The sequence below is a fragment of the Plectropomus leopardus genome, chromosome 17 (genome assembly GCF_026936395.1).
Source record: "Plectropomus leopardus strain MGB_pleo_1.0 chromosome 17, ASM2693639v1, whole genome shotgun sequence".
NCBI lineage: Eukaryota > Metazoa > Chordata > Actinopteri > Perciformes > Serranidae > Plectropomus > Plectropomus leopardus.
Window position 1 is genome coordinate 13,741,542 of NC_142192.1, and position 20,753 is coordinate 13,762,294.

Consider the following 20,753-nt stretch of genomic DNA (forward strand, 5'->3'; position numbering starts at 1 on the left):
TCTCAGCCCTTTTCGTCACTTTCTTTTGCATGCACATCTTGTTCTTCCGACTGTAACACTTGTCTATTGTGTGTGGACTTAAACTGAACAAGGGGAACCTTAGAAGAGGAGGCGTTGCGTGTGTGGGTTGAGATGTCCGTGCATGGTGGATTGAAATACCTGCGGGCAGTAAATGAAAGCCTCTGCCTGGCACAGCAGCGATTCAGCAGCAGTGCGTGTATGATTGAATGCTCGTGCAGGGCAATCCAGTCGTTGAACACAACGCAGGAAAGGCTGAATGCTTGCACAGCACAGGTTTAGTAGCAATGTGCATGTGCAATTGAGTGCTCAGACAAGGCTGCCCTTAACATCAAACCTTGTGCGGCAGGTTTAAATGCATGTTAGGGAGCAGGTGAAAGGTTTTAGGCGTGCAAATGATTTGCTATTGCAAGACCAATCCTGATGTCAGAGGCAATACATCATTTTAATCAAATAAGACCTGTCATCGGACAGCTCTTCCTCATATTACTGAGTCTGACATTTGTCCAAAATGGTGCGTTGTACTCAGCACCGTTGTGAAGCCAGACACAAATATGAGGAGGGAGAGGTTCTGAGAGGAGAGACTCGGAATGAAAAGCAGGTCTAAACGACTGACCTGATATAAGAATGATGTGATGGGGTAAGGCCAGCAACATAAGCAGAGCATCACTCAGTCCGTGTGTGGTGCGTGTGTACCTTATATGGCATGAGCTATAGCATGACTGACATGTTAAAGCACGGGCAGCAGCGGGTCCATAAGCTATTAGAGAGGAGGCGACTGCCACATCACTCACCTGTCTAGAAGCCAGTTAGTTGGCAGAGCATGTGATGATGGGTACTGTAGTATCCTGTCACACTACATTGCAGTGTCAGAATCTGGCATTTGCACAAATAAAGACAGCTTTTACTGTTGTTTTGATGTTGAGATCAACCTGTTTGGGTTACTGTTTCTCCCACAATATGTGAATTCTGCCATTTGCCTTTTTCTAAAGTAGAAATAGAAAGTGAATTTTCTGTACCTTTATAGTGATCACAGTGTGGTTTTCCTTTTTTTTCTTTAAAAAAAAAACAAACCCCCAAAAAAGGGAAAAAAGACAATGAGCAACTTGACAAGAAATGTTCTATAAATTGCAAGAAATTAGTAGATTTGAAAAATGATTAAACAAACAGGGAAAAATTTTAAATCTATATTTATAATTATCATTTTTCCTTTTAACCAAAAGGTACTTACTATTATATTGCTGTGTCTGTTTTTGTAATGATACTTCCTGTTTGCACTTTACCTCTGCTGCTGTAATGTTGCAAAATTCCAAATTGTGGAAATCATCTTAAAAAAAAGAACATAAAAGTTGTGTTTTGATAAATTTGAATGAACTGCTTATATTTACCTAGAGGTTTGTCCACATCCCCCATGTTGCACCGCCATTGTTTTACAGTAGCCCAGAACAGGCAAACCAAACACTGGCTCCAGATGGGGCCATTGGCGTTCCATGATGAGCAGACTCAGAAAGCCCCTAATTTTTTAAAACATGAAACTGCTTTGATCAGATCACAGAGTATATTTGTTTAGGAGAGGAGATCATCAAAGCTCTATGCCACTAAATCCTGCACACCAGTCCGTCAAGTATTTATTATCATATTTCCTTTATTTTACTTTATTTTTCTTTTATGTCTCTTTTCCCTTTGTATATTAAACCCAGTGCTTTATTTTGAAATCAGTTATGTCAATATATACTATTGTAAAAGTAATATTCTAAATGTAGCCATATGCATTTTATCTCCAAACATCAGTTTATCTTTGAACTCAAAAGTAACAAGGAGATGTTTTCTTTATCCCATCATTAGTTTTCGTATCAGTGTTAAATTAAGATTTTATTGTAAAATTATGCTGAGGAAAGCATGCCATCAGTAATCACTGTGCTGTTCTAATGCCTGCAATACATGCACCCATATCATCTGTTTACTGGCATCGGCACAGTCAGCCTCCACTTCCTCTTCTCTACCTTCTTGTGTGGATGCTCAGCACATACAGTACACTTAGGTGCACATACAGTACACACAAGCATGCACACACATGGCTAATGTGTCTCATCTAAAATAGCTCTTAGCCATATGGAAAGATGAAAATCCAATACTTAGTAAAATCGATTATGATGCTTATCTTCAAGTGTGCGTTCATATCTGCGAGTGTTTACGTCCAGGGTAATAATACCAATAAGTGTCCAGTAAAAGGTCCCTTTCTCACATACAGCCTATATATTTCTTTGGGTTTTTCATGTGTGTGTGAGGCAGGCATGGTGACAATTCATTATGATTCTTTATCCTTTTTTTGATGGATTTAGGTATGAAATCTCACCCATATTGCCCAGCCCTATATGTAAGTTAGTCTTTATAGTGAGACATCAACAGCACAGTAGAGACAAAGCCTGAATTTATGTGTGTAGACTTGTACACACTTGTACTAGAGTGAGTGTACACTCTCTCACACCTGGTCAAGCCTGTGTAGGAAGCTGTAATGTTTCCCTCCTACTGTGCATAGTGTGGACCTGAAGCCACTTTGTTCTGTGTGTGCTATGAGCACATTTTATCTCTCTCCTAGTCGTCAATCCATGCAGCAATATGTTCTCCATCACTCTCATATCAGAGAGCTAAATTGCAGTGGAGATGAGCAGTTACACTCCTCTCCATTTAACCCCCTTACTTTAAAATGAGATGAGATGATGAATGTGTGAATTGTCTTTTTATACTTGTGTAGCCCACACATACCAGCTTCACTACTGCAGTAGAAGATCGATAATCAGATTCACAAAAGGCACTTGATGGCTTGATGTCTCATAATTTCATCTTTCTCTTCTTCAGATTCCCTGTTCGTACCCTCTATTGTCTTCCCAACTCCGTGTCTTACTACTTCATCACCACAGTTCCTCTTCCATCTACCTGCAATATTCATCTCTCTTTCCCTCCTTCATCCTGGTACTAATGAGTTCTGGATGTGGTTGGTGTGGGGTCCAAAGCTTCTCCCTCACTGCCGCCTCTCCAGCTGGGTGCTCCCATGGCGCACCAAATGCCTCTCTTGAATATTGAATAAACCCCAGGACCACCTCTGTGCTTCCTGATCAACAGCACCGCTATTACCTAGCTATTACTCTGCACGGGGTCTCTGGGCTCCATCAGGATGGATGGGCTTTGAATCTGTTGTGTTGTGGGCGAAGGTAGAAATAATAGTCTGGGGTGGGCTGAGCGTTTGAAGTTGTTTGATACTATCTGTTGCAATTATGAAACCTTTTCTTTCCGTTTTATAACTCGCTGAAGTTGCCTCAAAGCACCTCTCGAAAGTGTGTTATTCTGGGGTGCTGCCAATCAAAATGTGACATGCAGGTAACTTGACTGCAGGTGTGTAAGATTCATTGTAGCCTCAGATAACCCATTGAAAATATGGACCCTATTATTATTGCAATGTTTCCCCCAGAATTAGAGTCTATGTTTGGCGGTGGGTATGACGATACGATGGTGCAATGGTACGACGGAACAACCATATGACCGTATGACTGTGGTAGGAGTGGCTGTTATCTTTTGTGTGTTTGTCCCTCTTTTATCATTCTATGTCACTTCTCTAAAAATGGAAGTTTTTGCAGGTCCTTGAACGCAGCACAGGTGGAACTCATTATGAGTTCTCTTTTCTTTCTCCTTACAGCAGTTTAAGAAGTCACAGGTTGGATAAATGATCTGTCTGTCTGTTCAGAGCTGATCAAATCAATGGACAAAGGGAGCAGCTGCTGGAGAGGCGACTGAAAGCAAACTTTTAGACTCAGCGCAGTTTCCTTTTCACTATGCATGCCGTTCTACTGCTCCGTCCGTACCCTGAGTACAATCTGCTCTCCGAGAGTGTGGCGAAATGAATAACTCGGCACATATATATTCCAATAATGTGTTGATGAATGATCCAGCTCCAGAAATGTGAAATCAATACATGGTGGCAGATGTTTTAATGGTGGCGTGCCGCTACAAATAAATGAATGTATGAGAAGCCTTATATTGGCATTATGGGAAATTCCAACAAACTACTTTTTTCTCTTTTGGGAGGAATCAACAGTAGTGTAACACTACTACATATATGCAAATGTTGTCATAGAATCTGAGTATTTTGTGCATAGTGAATGTTGTCTCCAAGTGTTTACTGCAGCACACTTGCACAGCAACTACATCGGAAAACTGGAAAAGTTTAGAAAACAATATCCAGACATTTTGAAATTTGTATTTGAAGACTGTAGAGTTAGAAATTGATTTTTAAAATGGGTGTTTATTTTGGGATGTTTTGTAGCTTGTATGTGTGTTTTTGAAATATTGATTATGCTTTTCCACAAAACGTATGAACTTATTGATATTTGTACCAAGATACTTGATCAAAGAATGACAGCTTGTTTTTAAATGCTTGCTATTGGATAAGTGGGGAACATTAGTGGAGCAACATCAATTTTCCTTAACTGGAACTATTTGGAAGAATTATTATCGGATGGATTCATTTTTTGTCTCTTCCTCTCTATATAAGGCACAAACACCATTTTTGTGTCCTTTTATTTTTTGCGTGTTTAGAATACATTGGGGATGCTGTCAGATAACATAGCCAGAGATTCAGAATAGTCTGTGATGTAACGCCTTTGGCATAATAAACATGAAAGGTAGAAGCAAAGCAGTGTGAATGAGCTGATATTTACCTACCATTCATTTTTTATCTAGCCTCTCCATGATAGCCACTTCATTATTCAAAGGCCAACCACACAATTAGCAGCAGCAGATCCTATTGCGAAGCAGTCCCGCTAGGACCAATCAATGCTATTAGATCCGTCAATGTGATTAGACACACTCTTGCATCTTCCTTATTTCTCCTTCAAACTGCTTGTACTAGGAAAGGTTGTAAGGCTTGTTGCCTTTAATTTATGCACCATTGATCCAATCCCATGCCAAATCAGGCAGCTATATTGCAGGAGATATAAACAAAGAAACATTTCACAGTGCATGTTGTTAATAAGGGCTTTAACAACTATATCTAGGTCTTTGGCTGCAACAATCTTTTGTGGCTGTGCTGTAATGTGGTCTGAAAGACAAACCACATTCATCTCACCCACAGACTCACAACACCTAACTCATGCAAAGAGCACAAATATGCACCTAAGGTGCACCTAAGGTGAGGGGTGGTCATAGCAATCAATCATTTTAGCCACACTAGCAGTATAGCTTCCTGGATGGTAATGTCTGCCATGCAATTGGTCCTTCACTTTGCTCCAGACTTAAATATCTTTGCAACCACTGGAAGGATTACCGTAACATTTTGTAAAGGCAGTCATGGTTCCCAGATGATAAATTATTTTAAACAATGCTGTTTAGAGCTGCAAGGATTGTGCAATAGTTCCATAATGTGTTAACAATGGGGTGTGTGCACTATGTGTTATGTGCAATGTATGTGCAATATTTTGTATTTTAATTTTAATTTTTTTTTTAAATATATTTTTTATTTTAATTTACTGGGTGATTTGGTACAGCTAGTGCTGTTTTGTTTATATGTGGATTGTTTTATTGTGACTGTGATGCCATTAATAAGCACAGCATCTGAGTCCAAGATGAATGGTATTATGGACGGTATGGTAAAGTATCGCATTGCATTTGTTGCATCGCATCGCACCATATCGTATCGTATCGTATCGTATCGTATCGTATCGTATCGTATCGTATCGTATCGTATCGTATCGTATCGTATCCTAGAGACTTCGATGATGTCCTGACTTCTCCTGTAACACCACCATGAGGGTGACACTTGTGGTATGTTAGGGAAATCTCTGTGATATTTGATTGGTTTAATGGATGTGTAAAAAGAACTGGATACAGTCTTGGAGCCATGGCCCCATTCATTTCTATAAAAGTTGCTAAGTGGGGCATGAAGCCAAAAAAGGTCAACTTCCTGGGAATAAAATTATCCTGATTTTCTACTTTGTGGGGCTCATAAAGCAAGTGCACCAGAGACTTCTGCCAGCCACGAGGCTAACATCAGGTATTAGAGCTCTACTAATTTGAATGGGAGTAAAATGATTTAACTGTGTAGTTTTTCTAGACTTTCAGATTTTTATCAGACCAAATAGATAAAATTCTTAAAGTGAAATGAGTCATTTTGTGTTTTTTTTTTAAACTTCAAAAAGATTATATATTTCACCCCATTAGAATTATTAGGTTGTATCTGCTTTGTGAGTGGTTTTGAGCTTCAAGTTTTTTTTGCATTCCAAACAGCAAAATGAGCCCTTTTGTTTTATGAATTAAAAAAAACAAAACAAAAATGCATATCATAAGAAAGAACTCCTCACATTATGTCAGTGTGTTGTCACAGAATAAAAATATACCAATTATTTTATTTTGATAAAAAAGTCAAATACTTATAATTCTACTGAAATGATTTATTTGCCGAACTCAAAACAAAAAATAAGAAAAGATCAGTTCAGGAAGGGAACTGAACTGATCACAAAGATAGGGCACTGAACAAACCAAAAAACTAAGCCTGGTGTTCTCCAAGCATCAGCATCCAGGATCTGAGAGAACATGGTATAGTGATCAGTCAAGGCACACTATTACTCAAAATCAGTGATTGACTTCAAAATTTCAAAATGTAATCTATTCATTCAGCTAAGTATCATGAAATCTGATACATAAACCCTTATTCACTTGTGTTATACTTGGTGAATCAGCAGTGAACATCTCGCCTTGCTCTTTAATTCGTTCTCTCTGTACCTGTTATTTTCTATTCTTGGCCCCTATCTCATTTTTCCTCCATGCATAAACATAAAACTAGTTTGATTGTGACTTGAATAAGCCCAAACGTAGAGGCACCAAAGCTTTTGTACTCGATTCAAATGGAATGTGATAAGCGTGTGTGTGTGTACAGAATGTCTGAATGGATCACCTCTGCGATGGGATCAGCAATTCACCTCAAGTCTCCACAAAAACGTTGTGTTTCAGTGGGGCCAGACGGATCCTCAGTGGATTTATCAAGAGCCTCAGTGACCTTGTGGTAAGATGAGAGCGAGAGGCTGCTCTGAGCTCAATGCCACAATTTTAATTACTACTGGCAAAAAAAGGCTACTATAGTTTGTGTGTATCAGAGAGCTCTGTGGTTAGAGAGTGTGTGAATTCATGTGCCTTTTAACCTGTGCGTGATCTGTGTGTGTGTTTATGCACACTGCATGTGTAAATCTGACACTGGTGTAGAGCTCTCCACCAAAGACCATCCAATTTGGGCCGGCCCTCTTTAAAACCCTCTTACATAAGCCACTACTCTCAGATGTGTGATATCATGGAACTATTTTTGGCTTTTCCTCTGAAAAGGCTGAACAGAGTTAGATAAAGACTAGCTTATTCTTTAAATAATACATTGGAGCTCCCTTTCATATTAAATGTCTTAATGCACTGTCCTCACAAAATTGTGCCAAAGCTGACTTGGATTGACCTGTAGGCTTTGGTTTGAGTTGTCAGAAAAGAACATCATGAATTTATTGTAGGAAACTTAAGCCCTTCTCGTCAACTGACCTGGATTCAGTGGCCAAACAAGACGTATCTTTGTGACTGTCCTAGATTTTGCTCTGACATCAAACAGATGGCGAGACTCATCTAATGTCATGATCGGACTTTAATACTCAAATTTTTCTTTTCTGCTTTCCACGGTCCATTTTGATTCACAGCACAGGGACCCACTTATCTTGAGTTGAGTTTTATTGATGAAATACAATATTCGATGCGTATATGTCAAGGCCTTAAGTCATTATTTTGCATTGGCATGTGGCTCAGATCAATGTTTATACCCCCCCCCCTCAAAGAAAACAGAAAAATATAACCTGTACTCCAGTAAAGTTTAAGATTCAGCATGTGTGTCTGTTGATCAATATTTATTCCTGTAGTGCATCTGGAATTCTCAGTTCAGTACTCAGTGTATCAAATGATGCAAGTAAAATTGTGCCAAAAGCAAAAACAACTCCTACAAAACACCCAGGCAAGCCTAAAACACCTAAGGGGGGGAAAGAATGAGGTTGTGGGTCTACTTCTGACCACAAAGTCTCTTCGCTGTGCAGTCGTGAGAGGACTGGTGCAATCAATTTGGTTTTAGAAGATCACTAGCTCTTATTAGAGAACCATAGAGGCATCTCCCAGTGTGGGTGTAGCAAACAGCCTTAGCTAAACGGAGATTAAGGCAATGCTGGAAAGACCCCTTGAAGCCCTCTAAGACTGGTGGGTGATTTTGGATTTAGCAGTGGTAGCAAGATAAAGGCCTTTCTTCCTGCTTAATTGATGGCTGTAATCCATGTGTTGTTTTAAAAGCCTGTCTCGTTGATGTGTGAACACAAACCCCTGTGGGTCTGTGCAGAAAGTGGTAATTTAGAGGGCCAAACTGAGGGTTTCCCACTGGTTTGGTGAAGAATTGTAGATTTGGGATGCACCTAAATGGCTCGGCTGATGACATAGAGTTTGTTGAGGGTAGCAGACGTGCAATTTGGCTCTATTTTTTGGTAATATGTAAGGGATAATACCCAAAGAGGTGTCCATTATCAGGAACTAATCCATTAATTCCTGATAATGGACACCTCAAAGGGCATTATCCCACTTAGACCATTGTCATATACCAAAGAGAATGATTAAGACCTTTCATTAATACTTAAAAAAAAATCTTAATTAGCACCCCTAATTTAACATCAACAATATTGCAAACAGTTGACAGACAGTAAATGTAGGTTGACAATATATTAAACAACTATACTAGCTAGCTATTTAACAATGTAATTGTTTCCAATTCATTATCAATATCTTTACAAATACATGATGCCAAGGCTTTGACTGCATCCCTGTTGCTATGGGTACTCATTTTGAGATATAGGCTGATACAATGTAATCAGTGCAATAATTGAAAATGGTGAACACAGAGTTTCACTGGAGCTATTTAAGCTATTTAGTAGCTGTCCATTATCTGGTATTAGCTGACATCCTGCTGTTTTCCACAATCGAGTATTAAATTGGACCATGGTAAAAAATGATATACAGAGGACAACATTCTTTAACAGAAATACTAATGCCATTCATCAAGATTATTTGATAGAATTTTAAGTCACCTGTATTTAAATTAAAAAAAAATAAAAAAAAAAATGTCCCTATCAAGACTAGCTACAGCTATCTATCACCATACAGTATATTCCCGGGACTGTCAGTCCTTCAGTCTAAAAATGATGTTTGACTTTTGAATTCCCTCTGATCCTTTTGATAACTTTTCACATTTCTGTTATTCTATGTCAGTTACTCTCTATTCAGCCATGCTGCAGTACATTTTTATCAGTAATCTGATTTCAGCGAGTGTACAATTATACCAGCAGTACTGTGATTAATGAGTAGCAAAGAAGTGGATAGAGGCTTAATGAGAAGATCACAGTCATTCTTTAAGTTAGGAGGTGCTTGAACCCCTCAAGGCCTTCGCACACTTTTAGGAAATCTGCTGGTGTACCTTGTGGTCTCAGTCAGGAATTATAATATCCTTGCGTTGATCGCTATCATGAATCACAAGTTCTGCTTAATCTCTACAAAGTATGTAATTAACCCTGCACTGATTCATATCACTCATTATATTACCACAGATAGGTTGTTGAAAATAGAGCACGATGCCTTATTATCTCAGCTCTGCTGCTAGTGCCTAAATATTAAGTACCTTTCATACCTCTGCTTGGAAAGTTAGCAAATGTCTCTTTGATGTTTGTCTGTGCAATGCCATAGACATGTCTATACCTTTTCTGACATGCTTTTTAAAATATAAAATCAAGTCAAATGACTAAAATTTTAGCAAATTTAGTTACAATTCTGCAAATATAATACTATGATGCTACCAGTAGCAGTTATTTATAAAACCATTCAAACTGAATTTAAAAAGTGTGAGTTAAACAAAGCGGCAGATCTTTTTCTATTCTAGCGTCTGCTAGTTTGGACATTGTACAGACTTGCAAATGCTAATTTTAATGCAAAAATTAATTACAGCCATTTTTGCCTCTGGAGGAAATTAGTGACCTATTGTTAAAATGTGCTACAAAGTGAAAGAGAGAGAGCAAAACTTGATTAAAATAGAACTGAAAAATGAAGGTGGAATGAGTTGAAATGAGGACAGTTGTTGTTGATAATAGTGTATGTATGTGTGCAAAAACACTGAATGACCAAATTTGTACCAGTTGTAGACGCCCTCGTCATGTTTCATGAGCATGCTTGCACTATAATAATTGCTCAATAAATCTTCACTAGACCAGTATCAGTTTAAGTTACACTCTCCAACTTTTCCAACTATATTGCATTCAGCGAGGGTTCTTGCTCGCTGCATCATATTTAGTTCATTAGCGTGTTAATGCTCTGGAAAAATACTTTAAAAAGTTTGCCTTTCAAAGTTTGGTACACCCTCCCTTTTTTGAACATGAATTGATGTGCTTTAAACTTGCTTAGGTTGCAGCTGTTGAACTGAAAAATAGGTGTGTGTAAAAAGGCAATTAGTGTTTGAGGTTCACTGTTTGTGTGTGTGTGTGTGTGTGTGTGTGTGTGTGCGTGTGTGCGTGTGTGTGAGAGGAATCTGATTCAAACTGCTTCCATGTGAAGAACGGAAATGCTTTTAACTTACCAACCCAGTGATGAATCATAGTGCTAAGCTGCTTTTTCTCTCCCAATCAAAAACATACACAAACACAATATACACACATGCACACACCTATGCATACTCCAAGAAAACACACATACACACGCACACACACACACACACAGGCACAGTATGAAGGGTGCTTGAAAGGTCATGAATACAGGGGTCATCAGTTCCACCCAATATTTACAGATCTGCTTTTACATATCTATTTGCAGTTACACTTTGAAGGGGCTATTTTGCTGACATTTGAAGTAATTTCAAAGACTTGATTTGTACACACGAGACTGTGAATGGGTGGACTTGCTGCCATGGTTTAATCGCTGAAATGTCAAGAGGCCACTGACCAAAGAAAAGGCAGACCAAAGGCATCTGTCATTCGGTGCTTTAGGTTCAGTGACACAGTGCTGAACTGTGCTACTGAACCAACAGTTCAAGTGACACCGGCATAATCTGACAGTCCGTTGCCAGGATTATTTATGACTGCAGGATTTAACCCTAACAGTCAAACTCAAGGCTTACTGTATGTTCCTCTCTTTTGTCATTCCAGCTGTCCTTTGCAGCTACAACCCCAGTTCTGGCAGACAAGAAAAAGTATCCCAATTTCTTCCGCACCGTCCCATCAGACAACGCTGTGAACCCAGCAGTGGTGAAGTTCCTCAACTACTACAACTGGAGCCGTGTGGGGACCCTCACACAGGATGTGCAGAGGTTCTCAGAGGTCAGTGTTCCTTATTCTTTCTTTCAAGAGGCAAAAGTTGCCAGGGAAAACCAAGGTTGTACAGGGAGCTGTTAGAGCAGAGTCATGTATTCTGTAGTATAGAGTGCCCCGGGGATGACGTCTTTCTGTAGGCCAACCTGGAAGCTAATGTCGCCCTGGTGCCCTTGCAAAGGGAATTTTGCATTGGATTTTAGATATTGCAGAAAATAAGCTCTGTGGTAAAGAAATTATATGATATGATGCTTAAAAGTTTTGTTCAGCAAGATAATCCTCACATCACTATGAAGATTTCAAAGCTTAAATACAATCGTCAGAAATAAAAAGCAATTGCTAGGCTATAAAGCACTACATTGCTACGAGGCTGTAAAGCTGTGTTTGCCGATAATGTTTTGTAGTCTCATTTAGCCACATGTTAGCAAGCATCTTTTTTAAGACACTTAAAAGGTTCAAAGTTTGCAAGATGGTTATTTACCGATGTATTTTAAGTCACAGAACAAAACATGAAAGTCTTTTAAGCTTGTGTTAACCACAGACCTTATTTAGACAACAATAATTGCACAACATTAATAAATGAACTAAAATATGAACTCAAAGTTCTAAAGTGAATTGTGGATTTGGTACATTTTTACACCTTTTCTGCACAGTAATAGTAGCCTACATTGCAAGAGTTGAAGATAACTTGGTATCACTTTCTTTGTAGTTACTACACATAAATACTGTATTCATAGGCCTTTTACTAGTCAAGCAAATAGACCAGATCTATAAATATAAAGCTGTAGCAAGAGCAGCTGAAATTCTGCATTGGCCAGTGGAATAAAATATTTAAGGACATGGATTTGTATTATAAGGAGACATTTTTATGTGTTGCACAGTAGTTTTAAGAAGTCCATGTGGGATTTTTCATTCCAGTCTTGCCATTATTATTATACCTTGAAGTTTTATGGGAGAAATGTTTCCATCTCTTAAAAGTGAGGGTTAACATCTCAGTAATTTAATATACTGAATATATTCACTGTCAGGGGGGTTTTTATCTAGTTGGATACAGATGCAGACACTGGGAGTAGCATCAGTACTAAACAATGATCGACATTTTTTATCATTCAGATGATGCCAACATGATTTGAGTTGGAGGCAACCAGTTTAATTCAAGATATTTTCCTCGAGTTTATTGAATTAGTAATTTTCCACCCACTTAAAACTCTGTAGATTCTCTATGATTCTGAGCATATGTGAAAATTGAACTACAACTTGCTTAATCCTACCACTTCCATGATCTTTCATGTCTTTAGTAATAAATAAAAACAATTGGCTGCCTTGAATTAAAAAAGAAATTGTATTTCCATCCATTTCTGTTCCAGTATAAAAGATGAGAGCACATTTCAGAGTACATTTCTTGTAGTAAAATTAATGTTACATATGAGATTTTGCGCAGTTATTTAATTTCTGAATTCCATCCCTAATGTCCCTCAACAATTCAACAGACAGAAAGCACCCACTGGCAAGTTTTGTTAGAAATAAGTTGTCTGCACTGACTTCTAACCAAAGGGTTATCTGTGGGTCTGAAAATGAAGCTCATGTGAGAGTGCCCTTAACCTCCATTCTTTCTAGAAGTCTATAAGAAAATTACCTTACTTTTCAAGTGACCTGTTACATCAGTAAAAATTGTCCCTAATAAGTTCATGGTCTCACGTCTTTGATGTTCATTTTGTAAATAACAGTCCAGTTTAGAGTAAAATAAAAGATAAAACAGAGTATGCTTTGGGTGTGGCTACCTTATGATTGACAGGTTGCTATCCGTTGATTGACATGTCAATCAAGAAGGATCAAAGCTAAGTGTATCCTCCTCAGCTCCACCCTCTTGCCAAAAAATGGTCACTTCATGCTCCAAAAAAGCAAGATTGCGATGGTTAAAAGACAAATGAGGCTTCAAAATGACAGCCTTCAAACCAACGGGTGACAGCACGACCGCTATGTTCGTATGTACAGTCTGTGCTCCACACTTGTAGGTAACTACTTCATGATATTGTTGGCACAGAAATACACTTTAACCTTTGAAACCTGGAGCAACATCACTTTTTTGTGCTGCTTTCAGAGCCCTTTTACAAATATTTAAACCTTTGAATCCTGAGCAAATTGGTGCAATGTCTTTTAAAAACATGAGGGAAAAAAGGCTGTGAGCAACTTGTTAAGAAATATTCCACAAATTGCAAGAAATAAGTAGATGTAGAAAATTATTTTTAAAAAGCTAGGGAACTATAGGGAAAAAAAGAAAAAGCTAGGGGGGAAGCTATATTTATAATTAGAATAATTAAACATTTAAAATTATGTTATGTCAATTATGTTATTGTGTTTTTTGTTCTTGTTTGTTTTTTCTTCCTTTTCTTTTACTAATTTTCTTGTCCTTTGCACTCACTTCTTGCTGAATTTTGAGTCACTTCTTCATTTATTACTCATTGCTTTCTTCCCATGGTTTTAAAAGAGATCAAGACAGTTTTCTCAGGTTTTAAAGGGTTAAAGCTGAGGAGTGGACGCTTTTGCATTCTCTAAGGAAAAAGGCCATTCCTTTATTAAGCAACTTTTTAAATATAAAAGAAATAGGAAATATGACAATCCAACATAGCTCATTGACTAAAACCATCAACAAATGTATAACAACTTAGAATCATGTTATACCAAAATGGGTAGTAATTAGTGAAACAAACATGTTCATGTTTTTGGCAGGGTTGATCATTGACCAAAAAAATGTCCCATATTTGTCACATGCATTTGGTTGACAGCCCAAACTCATGGCACAAACATTACATGACATCAGCGACACAGGAACATTCAGTTAAAAAAAAAAGAAGCCATGTCAGAGGTATTGGAAGCATGACTTTGAGAAACACACACAACACACAGCTCTTGCCTCAAGGCCCTTGGCTGAAAACAATCTGCTCAGCAGCTGGAGGTGGGAGTTGGGGGTTGGGGGGTGCATAAGAAGTCTCACTGCAAATCTCAGAGAGCCCAAATCCCGTTATCTCTCCCTTCCTGAAAGCGCCAAGGGGGTTAGGACAGGAGGAAGACGGGCGGCCCGATTCAATCAACCTGCTGCGAGATTGGCCTCTAATCCTGATTTACAAATATGCAAGCATTGCTTCCGTACTCCATGATCTGTGCAATCCTCTGTCAAGTTCAGAGCAGGTCGGGTTTTGGTGCATTGGGGAATCATGGTAGCGTGTAGAAATACAAATGGCTGATGAGATGAGGGCTAAGTGGTGTTTGGGTACTGCCAGACAACAGAAAGAAACAATAACGTTTGAATGCAATATTACTCTATTTCTTAGCCTCTTATGCAGATGGCGTTGTTCCATTAAAGAATATCTCTAATTTATTTTAATTTGGGGTTCAAAATGTGACTTTGGTGGTTCTATTGGTCATGGAAAATTTGCACTAGTGCAGCCATCATGGCAAACTGCACAGGGATCTACAGTAGTTCTATTTCCCAGGATGACAAGGTTCATGTTATGTAACACTTGTTAGGGATTCAGTCAGTGGCATGCCTACCACACACACACACACACACACACACACACACACACACACACACACACACACACACACGTACACACACATACAGTACGGCATCCCCAGGGACTGTAACCTGTAAGCTAAAGCCAGCTCGTCACTTCTATTTTTAGGCAACATTGAACTCACACACACATGGACACATCCTGTTTGTGGATTGACAGTGATGGGGGGGTGCCTGGTTTATTGTGGTGAGAGATGCGAATGAGTAAAGGCTCGGTATTTGCTAGCGTGAAGGTGTCTGCCCATGCCACACACACAAACATACACAAAGACAAACACACTCAGCAATCAACATAATTGAGATTGCCAGACAAACAGGGCTCACCCAGGAAAATAGCAGCCATCATCAGCCTGTCAGGTGACAGACCTGACTGAGAACAGGATTAGGACTCTGTCCTCTGCCTGAAACCCTGTGAGCTCAAGTGTTTAATTACACTATGTCTCCTGATAAATTTAACAGACGTTACCCTCTCAGCAGCCACTCTCTCTCAGGTCCAGAAAATCCTGCTTACAATCTCAAAATTGCTTGGTTGTTGTCAAGTAGAAGTAGTGCTTTATTTGTCCCTAGAGGGGCAATTGGTTGTGTAGCAGAGAAAGCAGTAATAATACAAGATCAAAAGACGCACAAAAGGCAATTTAATACGTGTAATGAAAAAGTGAAAAACATAGAGTACATAAATCCCAATTTGTACAATACACAAGTTTCCTTTAACCATGAGTCGCTGTTAATAACAAATGACCATTTAATGCTGTATAAAGTAATCACTGCAATGACTCATTCATGCCATTCTACAGGGCATGTAAGGTCATGAGAGGAAGCCATTGAAGAGCTTGCCATCAGACTGCAGCACAACCGTTTGTCACGCTAGTTTGTTTAAGCACATGAGTGGCATTATAGTCCTAACTGTGGGATTTGCATGGAGATTTATATGCCGATGGAGCACACAGTATGAGAGACAGATGTGTCACATCCTCACTCTCATAAATTGCATGAAAATGTACCTGTGGCATCCTTTGTTTTGTCTCTCCTCTTTAGTGGACACACAAATAAATGTGCACAAAGCTCAGACAGACAGATGGAATGATAAAGCACCTGCTAACACTCTGGTGTGTGCGTGACTCTAATAAACACACATGCAGTCACACCCGTCACTGCAAAGGGGCTTATGCTGTGAACATGTCTGGAAATTATGTGTTAATGATTTGAGGTTAGACCACTGCAGTCAGTTTGCCTTGCAGTGTCATGCTGGTGCCATCTGAATAATCAAAAGCCACACACTCACTCTGCATTAGGGAACTCGCTTCAGTCTGTCTGTCTGTTGCCTGCAGGGTGTGATTGTTATTTTTGGGGCAAGTATATTCGGTTGGTTGCAAATGGAAAGCTAATTGTTTGAGGGTTGGTTTGAAAAACAAATCATCCTAAATCAGTGCACCCTCTTCAATTTTGAGATCATGTATCCAAGGTGTGATGGCTGCAGTCTTACCAAATATTGAAGCTGAAACAATTTGTCAGTCGACAGAAAATTCATCAAGCAACCATTTAATAATTGTATAATCATTTAAGTTATTTCCAGCTCCTTTAGTTGTGAGGTTATGCTGTCTTTTTTGTCTTATGTGATAATACAATATACTATCTTTTGGTCAAAACAAAACATCACCGTGGGTTTTTGTGAATTTTTCAATATTTTCTGCCCTTTTATAGAACTCAAACAATTTATTAGAAACTAAACAGCAAATGAATTAGAAACAATCTCTATTTGCAACCCCACAAAATATGCAATAAGGTGTAAAGGAATTATTGAATTAATGATGAAATTTGCAAAGACACAAGCACACTGCAGTACTACCAGTGCATATTAAAATGTTCAACTAGCATCCTGAGAATCAAAGCTTTGATGACTTTTTATTTTCCTTCTTTAAACACAGAAGATGGAATGGAAGACTGTATCCAAAGGCTGCCTCAGACCATCCTCCCCAAAATAATGTCCATGTAGGCCATTTGTGCATGGGCATATGGTGGTTTAATTATGTCAAGGATTTATCGAAACATTTAACATATCTCTTTCGAGAAAAATTATATCAATCGCTTATATCATATCGCTTTTTCACCCAGCCCTATACTGTTTAGGTATGAGGACATGTTGGCAGCGTATGATGTTTCATTCTGCCATACACACCCCAAAAAACCACTCCAGCAGTTCACCTGTTCATCTTCATTTGGATTGTGGTTATATACTTGTTTGTGTGTGTGTGTGTGTGTGTGTGTGTGTGTGTGTGTGCGCGCGCTATTGTGTTTGCAGATTAAAACATTCTGCATATGAATACAATCAGATTGTGTTAATGTTCTTTTTAGACACCAATGCATTGCACCCATCTAACTGAGTGCATTTGACATTTTGTTATTTTGTGCAACATGTGTGGGTGTGCACTCACATATTTGCGTGTGTGTATGCGCGCATGCCCAGAAGTGCAGTAGGATTATTTCTCCTCTGTATTTGCTGCTGGGGATTCCCAGACTGCCCAGACAATGGAGGATGTTTTTATTACGCAGGAAAAGCTGCTCACTTTTGCCCTCCTCCTGTCCCTCAATCCATCCGTCCCCCTCCCCTCCATCTCCCTCGCTCAATCTAACACTTAGTCCACCAGATGCATTTGTCCCTTTTTCCATCTCAGTGGAGGAAATGCAAAATCAAACCAATAAAAATCCTCTTGTGACAACAGCTTTTTTCTTCAGAGGTGAAAGGCTTTGTGTGTCAGCCTTTGTGATGTTGGGTATGTTTATTTGTGTGTATGCATATCAGGCTGTCTTTCCCCGCATGTGTAGGTGGTTATTCCATCCACCTGTGTGCTCGCTCCAACACACCTCTTCAAACACCAAATTAACCTGCTGCATTCCCTCCCTCATCCAAGCTAGTTTCCTTTTAGCAATGCAGCAGCCCGGCCTTTTAGATCAACGTTCAACACAACAGGACATTGTACCTTGTCCAGACCACCATGCCAATTGTTCCTCAAGAGCAAAATCTGGTTGTATTGATCCACTCCAGCCTCCCTGTTGTTTCAGCTCAGCGAGCGGTACATTGGAGGGAATGTTTGTACAGGGGTGAGTGATGTACAGAGTGATTTAGAGCTCCCTCCAGGGTACCCGGGGAGGAGGAGGCGATTATGACAGCAGACATTTAGAGACATAAGGGAAACAAAGTTGAGGTTGTTCAGTTCCATTGATTTTAAGATGACAGCAATCTTCTAGTTGATTACACAAAATAGTCATAATGGCTAATTTTAACAGCGGTTGCAATAGTAACAGAAGTGATGGTGGAATTAGTGGTAGTGCAGCAGTTGTGGTTTTATATCCTTGGGGATGCTAACTGTTATGCTGCCATCACTCTGATGTGCTGTAGCTATCTTTGAAGTGATACTCCACCTGAAATCCGTCTTTTGAATATGAAGTACTTACACCCTGTAGACTTAGAAGATGGAAGCTTATAGTTTATTTATTGACAAAGAACAAGGCTTTGGTCAGCCTGAATCTACAATTGATCTCAATAATCCTCAATTTTAACACCACAAACCGGCATTAAAATGTCAACAGACTTTTTTAAAACACTCCTTCGGCACCATCCACTTCTCTGTCCTCTTCAATAATTTTCACAGTTTTATTTTTGTAGAAATATGGCTGATTAAATAAATATTTGCCCGACTGGATGTTGCCCTTCGTCTCTCTCTAAAAGTGTACTGGAAGCATATGCTGCAGGAATGGTTTGAAAAGTTTTCACGGCTGTTTTGATGTTTTGATGCCTTTGTTCTGTGATGACAACCTGTCATTATAAATAATCTAAATTCAAGCTGACCCGCCATTCTCTTTCAATAAGGAAACTACAGACAAGTTCCATGCTAAACATAGATTTTAGGTGGTGTATCACTCAAGGAATATTGTTTTTGTGCATATAAATGAGTTGCATTCCATTCATTGCCAAGGCGGTCCACAGTATGTATTTGAAGCAATATAGCACACATGAATATGAATAACGTATGGCACGCATACACAATTACAGAAGAATGTAGGGCAAACACACAGGGCCTTCATCTGTTAGCTGTTACATGTTGTCTTTGCCAACTGAGCTTGGCATGATCATTTGAGCGCACACCCTCTCTGATGTCTCGACATGGTCCCTGACGCCAGCCTCTCGGGTGGGGGTTGAGAGGGCGATGGCTGCAGGGCATGGCCGGAGGACATCCGAAAAAATTGGCCAAAGAAAGACAATGAGAACAGTAAACTTGAGCATGCAAACTGTAGGTCTTCCTCAAATGAGACGTTTTGAACCGTTAACACAGGTGTGACATTAAAAATGGCTGCATTCCATATAGGTGCTCCCATGCCAGGGCCCTGGTATTGTGCATGCTGGCTCATTGGCATGCCTTCCTGGAACACCTAAATGGAATAGAGCCATCATTAATGTTATTAGTTACACCTGTGCTTTTCCTGCTATGACAAGTCAAAATGTCGGCACTGAAAAAAAGAAGGCTCTTTCTAAAATTGTAGCTTTGAGGAGGGGAGCCAGAGGGATGAATCATAGTGTGTGTGTTTGTGAGAGGCCAGAGAGAGCGAGAGGCAGTATGATGAACCACCTTAAGCTCGCCATCGCGGTGGGGTACCTGCTCCATTCTCCTTCTTCTCTGATCCCATTACCCACCATTCCACTGAATCGATACATCAAAGCAGACATGCAGCTGCTGCAGATACATTTACAGCACTGCACACATGTCAGGCCTCAGATAACCAGTTGTTATAATTCAAAGCATACAGTTCTTCTATCTCATGTCATTCTGAGAAAAACGCGTATCACTGTGATAAATGCATGTTGTACATTGTGAATGTTACAACTTGACATCGGACAGAGTTAAATCAAAATGATGACGGTTTTGATGTCTTCAGGGGCCAATGTGTCCCTGTCATGTTGTGATGTCAAGATGCTTGTCTTTCTGCATTTCCATTCACAGTTTCAGGTTCAACATGCAAACACAAGCTCAGAATGTTGTAGCCTTCATTTATCCATCTGCACTGCATAGTGTATACATTGTATACTGATATGAGATCTGAACACTGGAAGTACAAATTTTTGAGTGTGTAGGAAAACTGAGAGCAGGATATTTTGTGATCGTCTTGTTTGATAAATCAAACTGAACATTTTTGTTTCAACAGTCCATCTTACTGTATTTGCTTTTACTACAACTTGATGGTGTTTTTCTCCTGGGGATTTATGGGGTTTTTAGAACTTATGGATGTGATGTTGATCATGACACGTAGATGGATTTTAGAGATTTAGGTGTGACAGAAAATCTTTTCTGATCAGTTATTTGATAAGTTTTTTGTTTGTGTTTTTGTGTGATTTGGACTTTAAGAGGCTTACTTTAGATTCACCAAAGTCAGACAATAACACAAACTATCTGATCTATCTGAGGCAGTGGTAGACCAGCAACTCCTCTTGTCCGCGGGACAATTTGGAATGGCCAATTCCTTATGCACCACAGTCCCTGTCACTTCATGTGACAATGTATGTGGAAAGTGTAGGACAGTAATATGTCATATCAGATACACATAGCTATGTGCATGCAAAGGTAGTTGCTGGCTTTTTTTCTCAAATAAATACAGACGTCCAGCAAAATTAAAAAGGCCTCATCCACATTGTATAAATCAGGTAAATAATCATCCATGACACTAAAAATCTTTTAGATAGTCCTAAACTATGGTGTCTGTAC

At 39.2% G+C, this 20,753-nt stretch overlaps 1 protein-coding gene across 4 annotated transcripts in view; it reads left to right on the forward strand.

Moving 5' to 3' along the window:
- Positions 1-20,753, forward strand: part of gabbr2 (gamma-aminobutyric acid (GABA) B receptor, 2) — a 241,497-nt gene that overhangs the window by 116,687 nt on the left and 104,057 nt on the right. For all 4 annotated transcript variants that reach the window (XM_088090502.1, XM_088090503.1, XM_088090504.1 and 1 more), the window contains one exon: positions 11,259-11,429. In XM_088090502.1, coding sequence (XP_087946628.1) covers positions 11,259-11,429 — 171 coding nt within the window. The remainder of the gene's footprint in view (positions 1-11,258; positions 11,430-20,753) is intronic.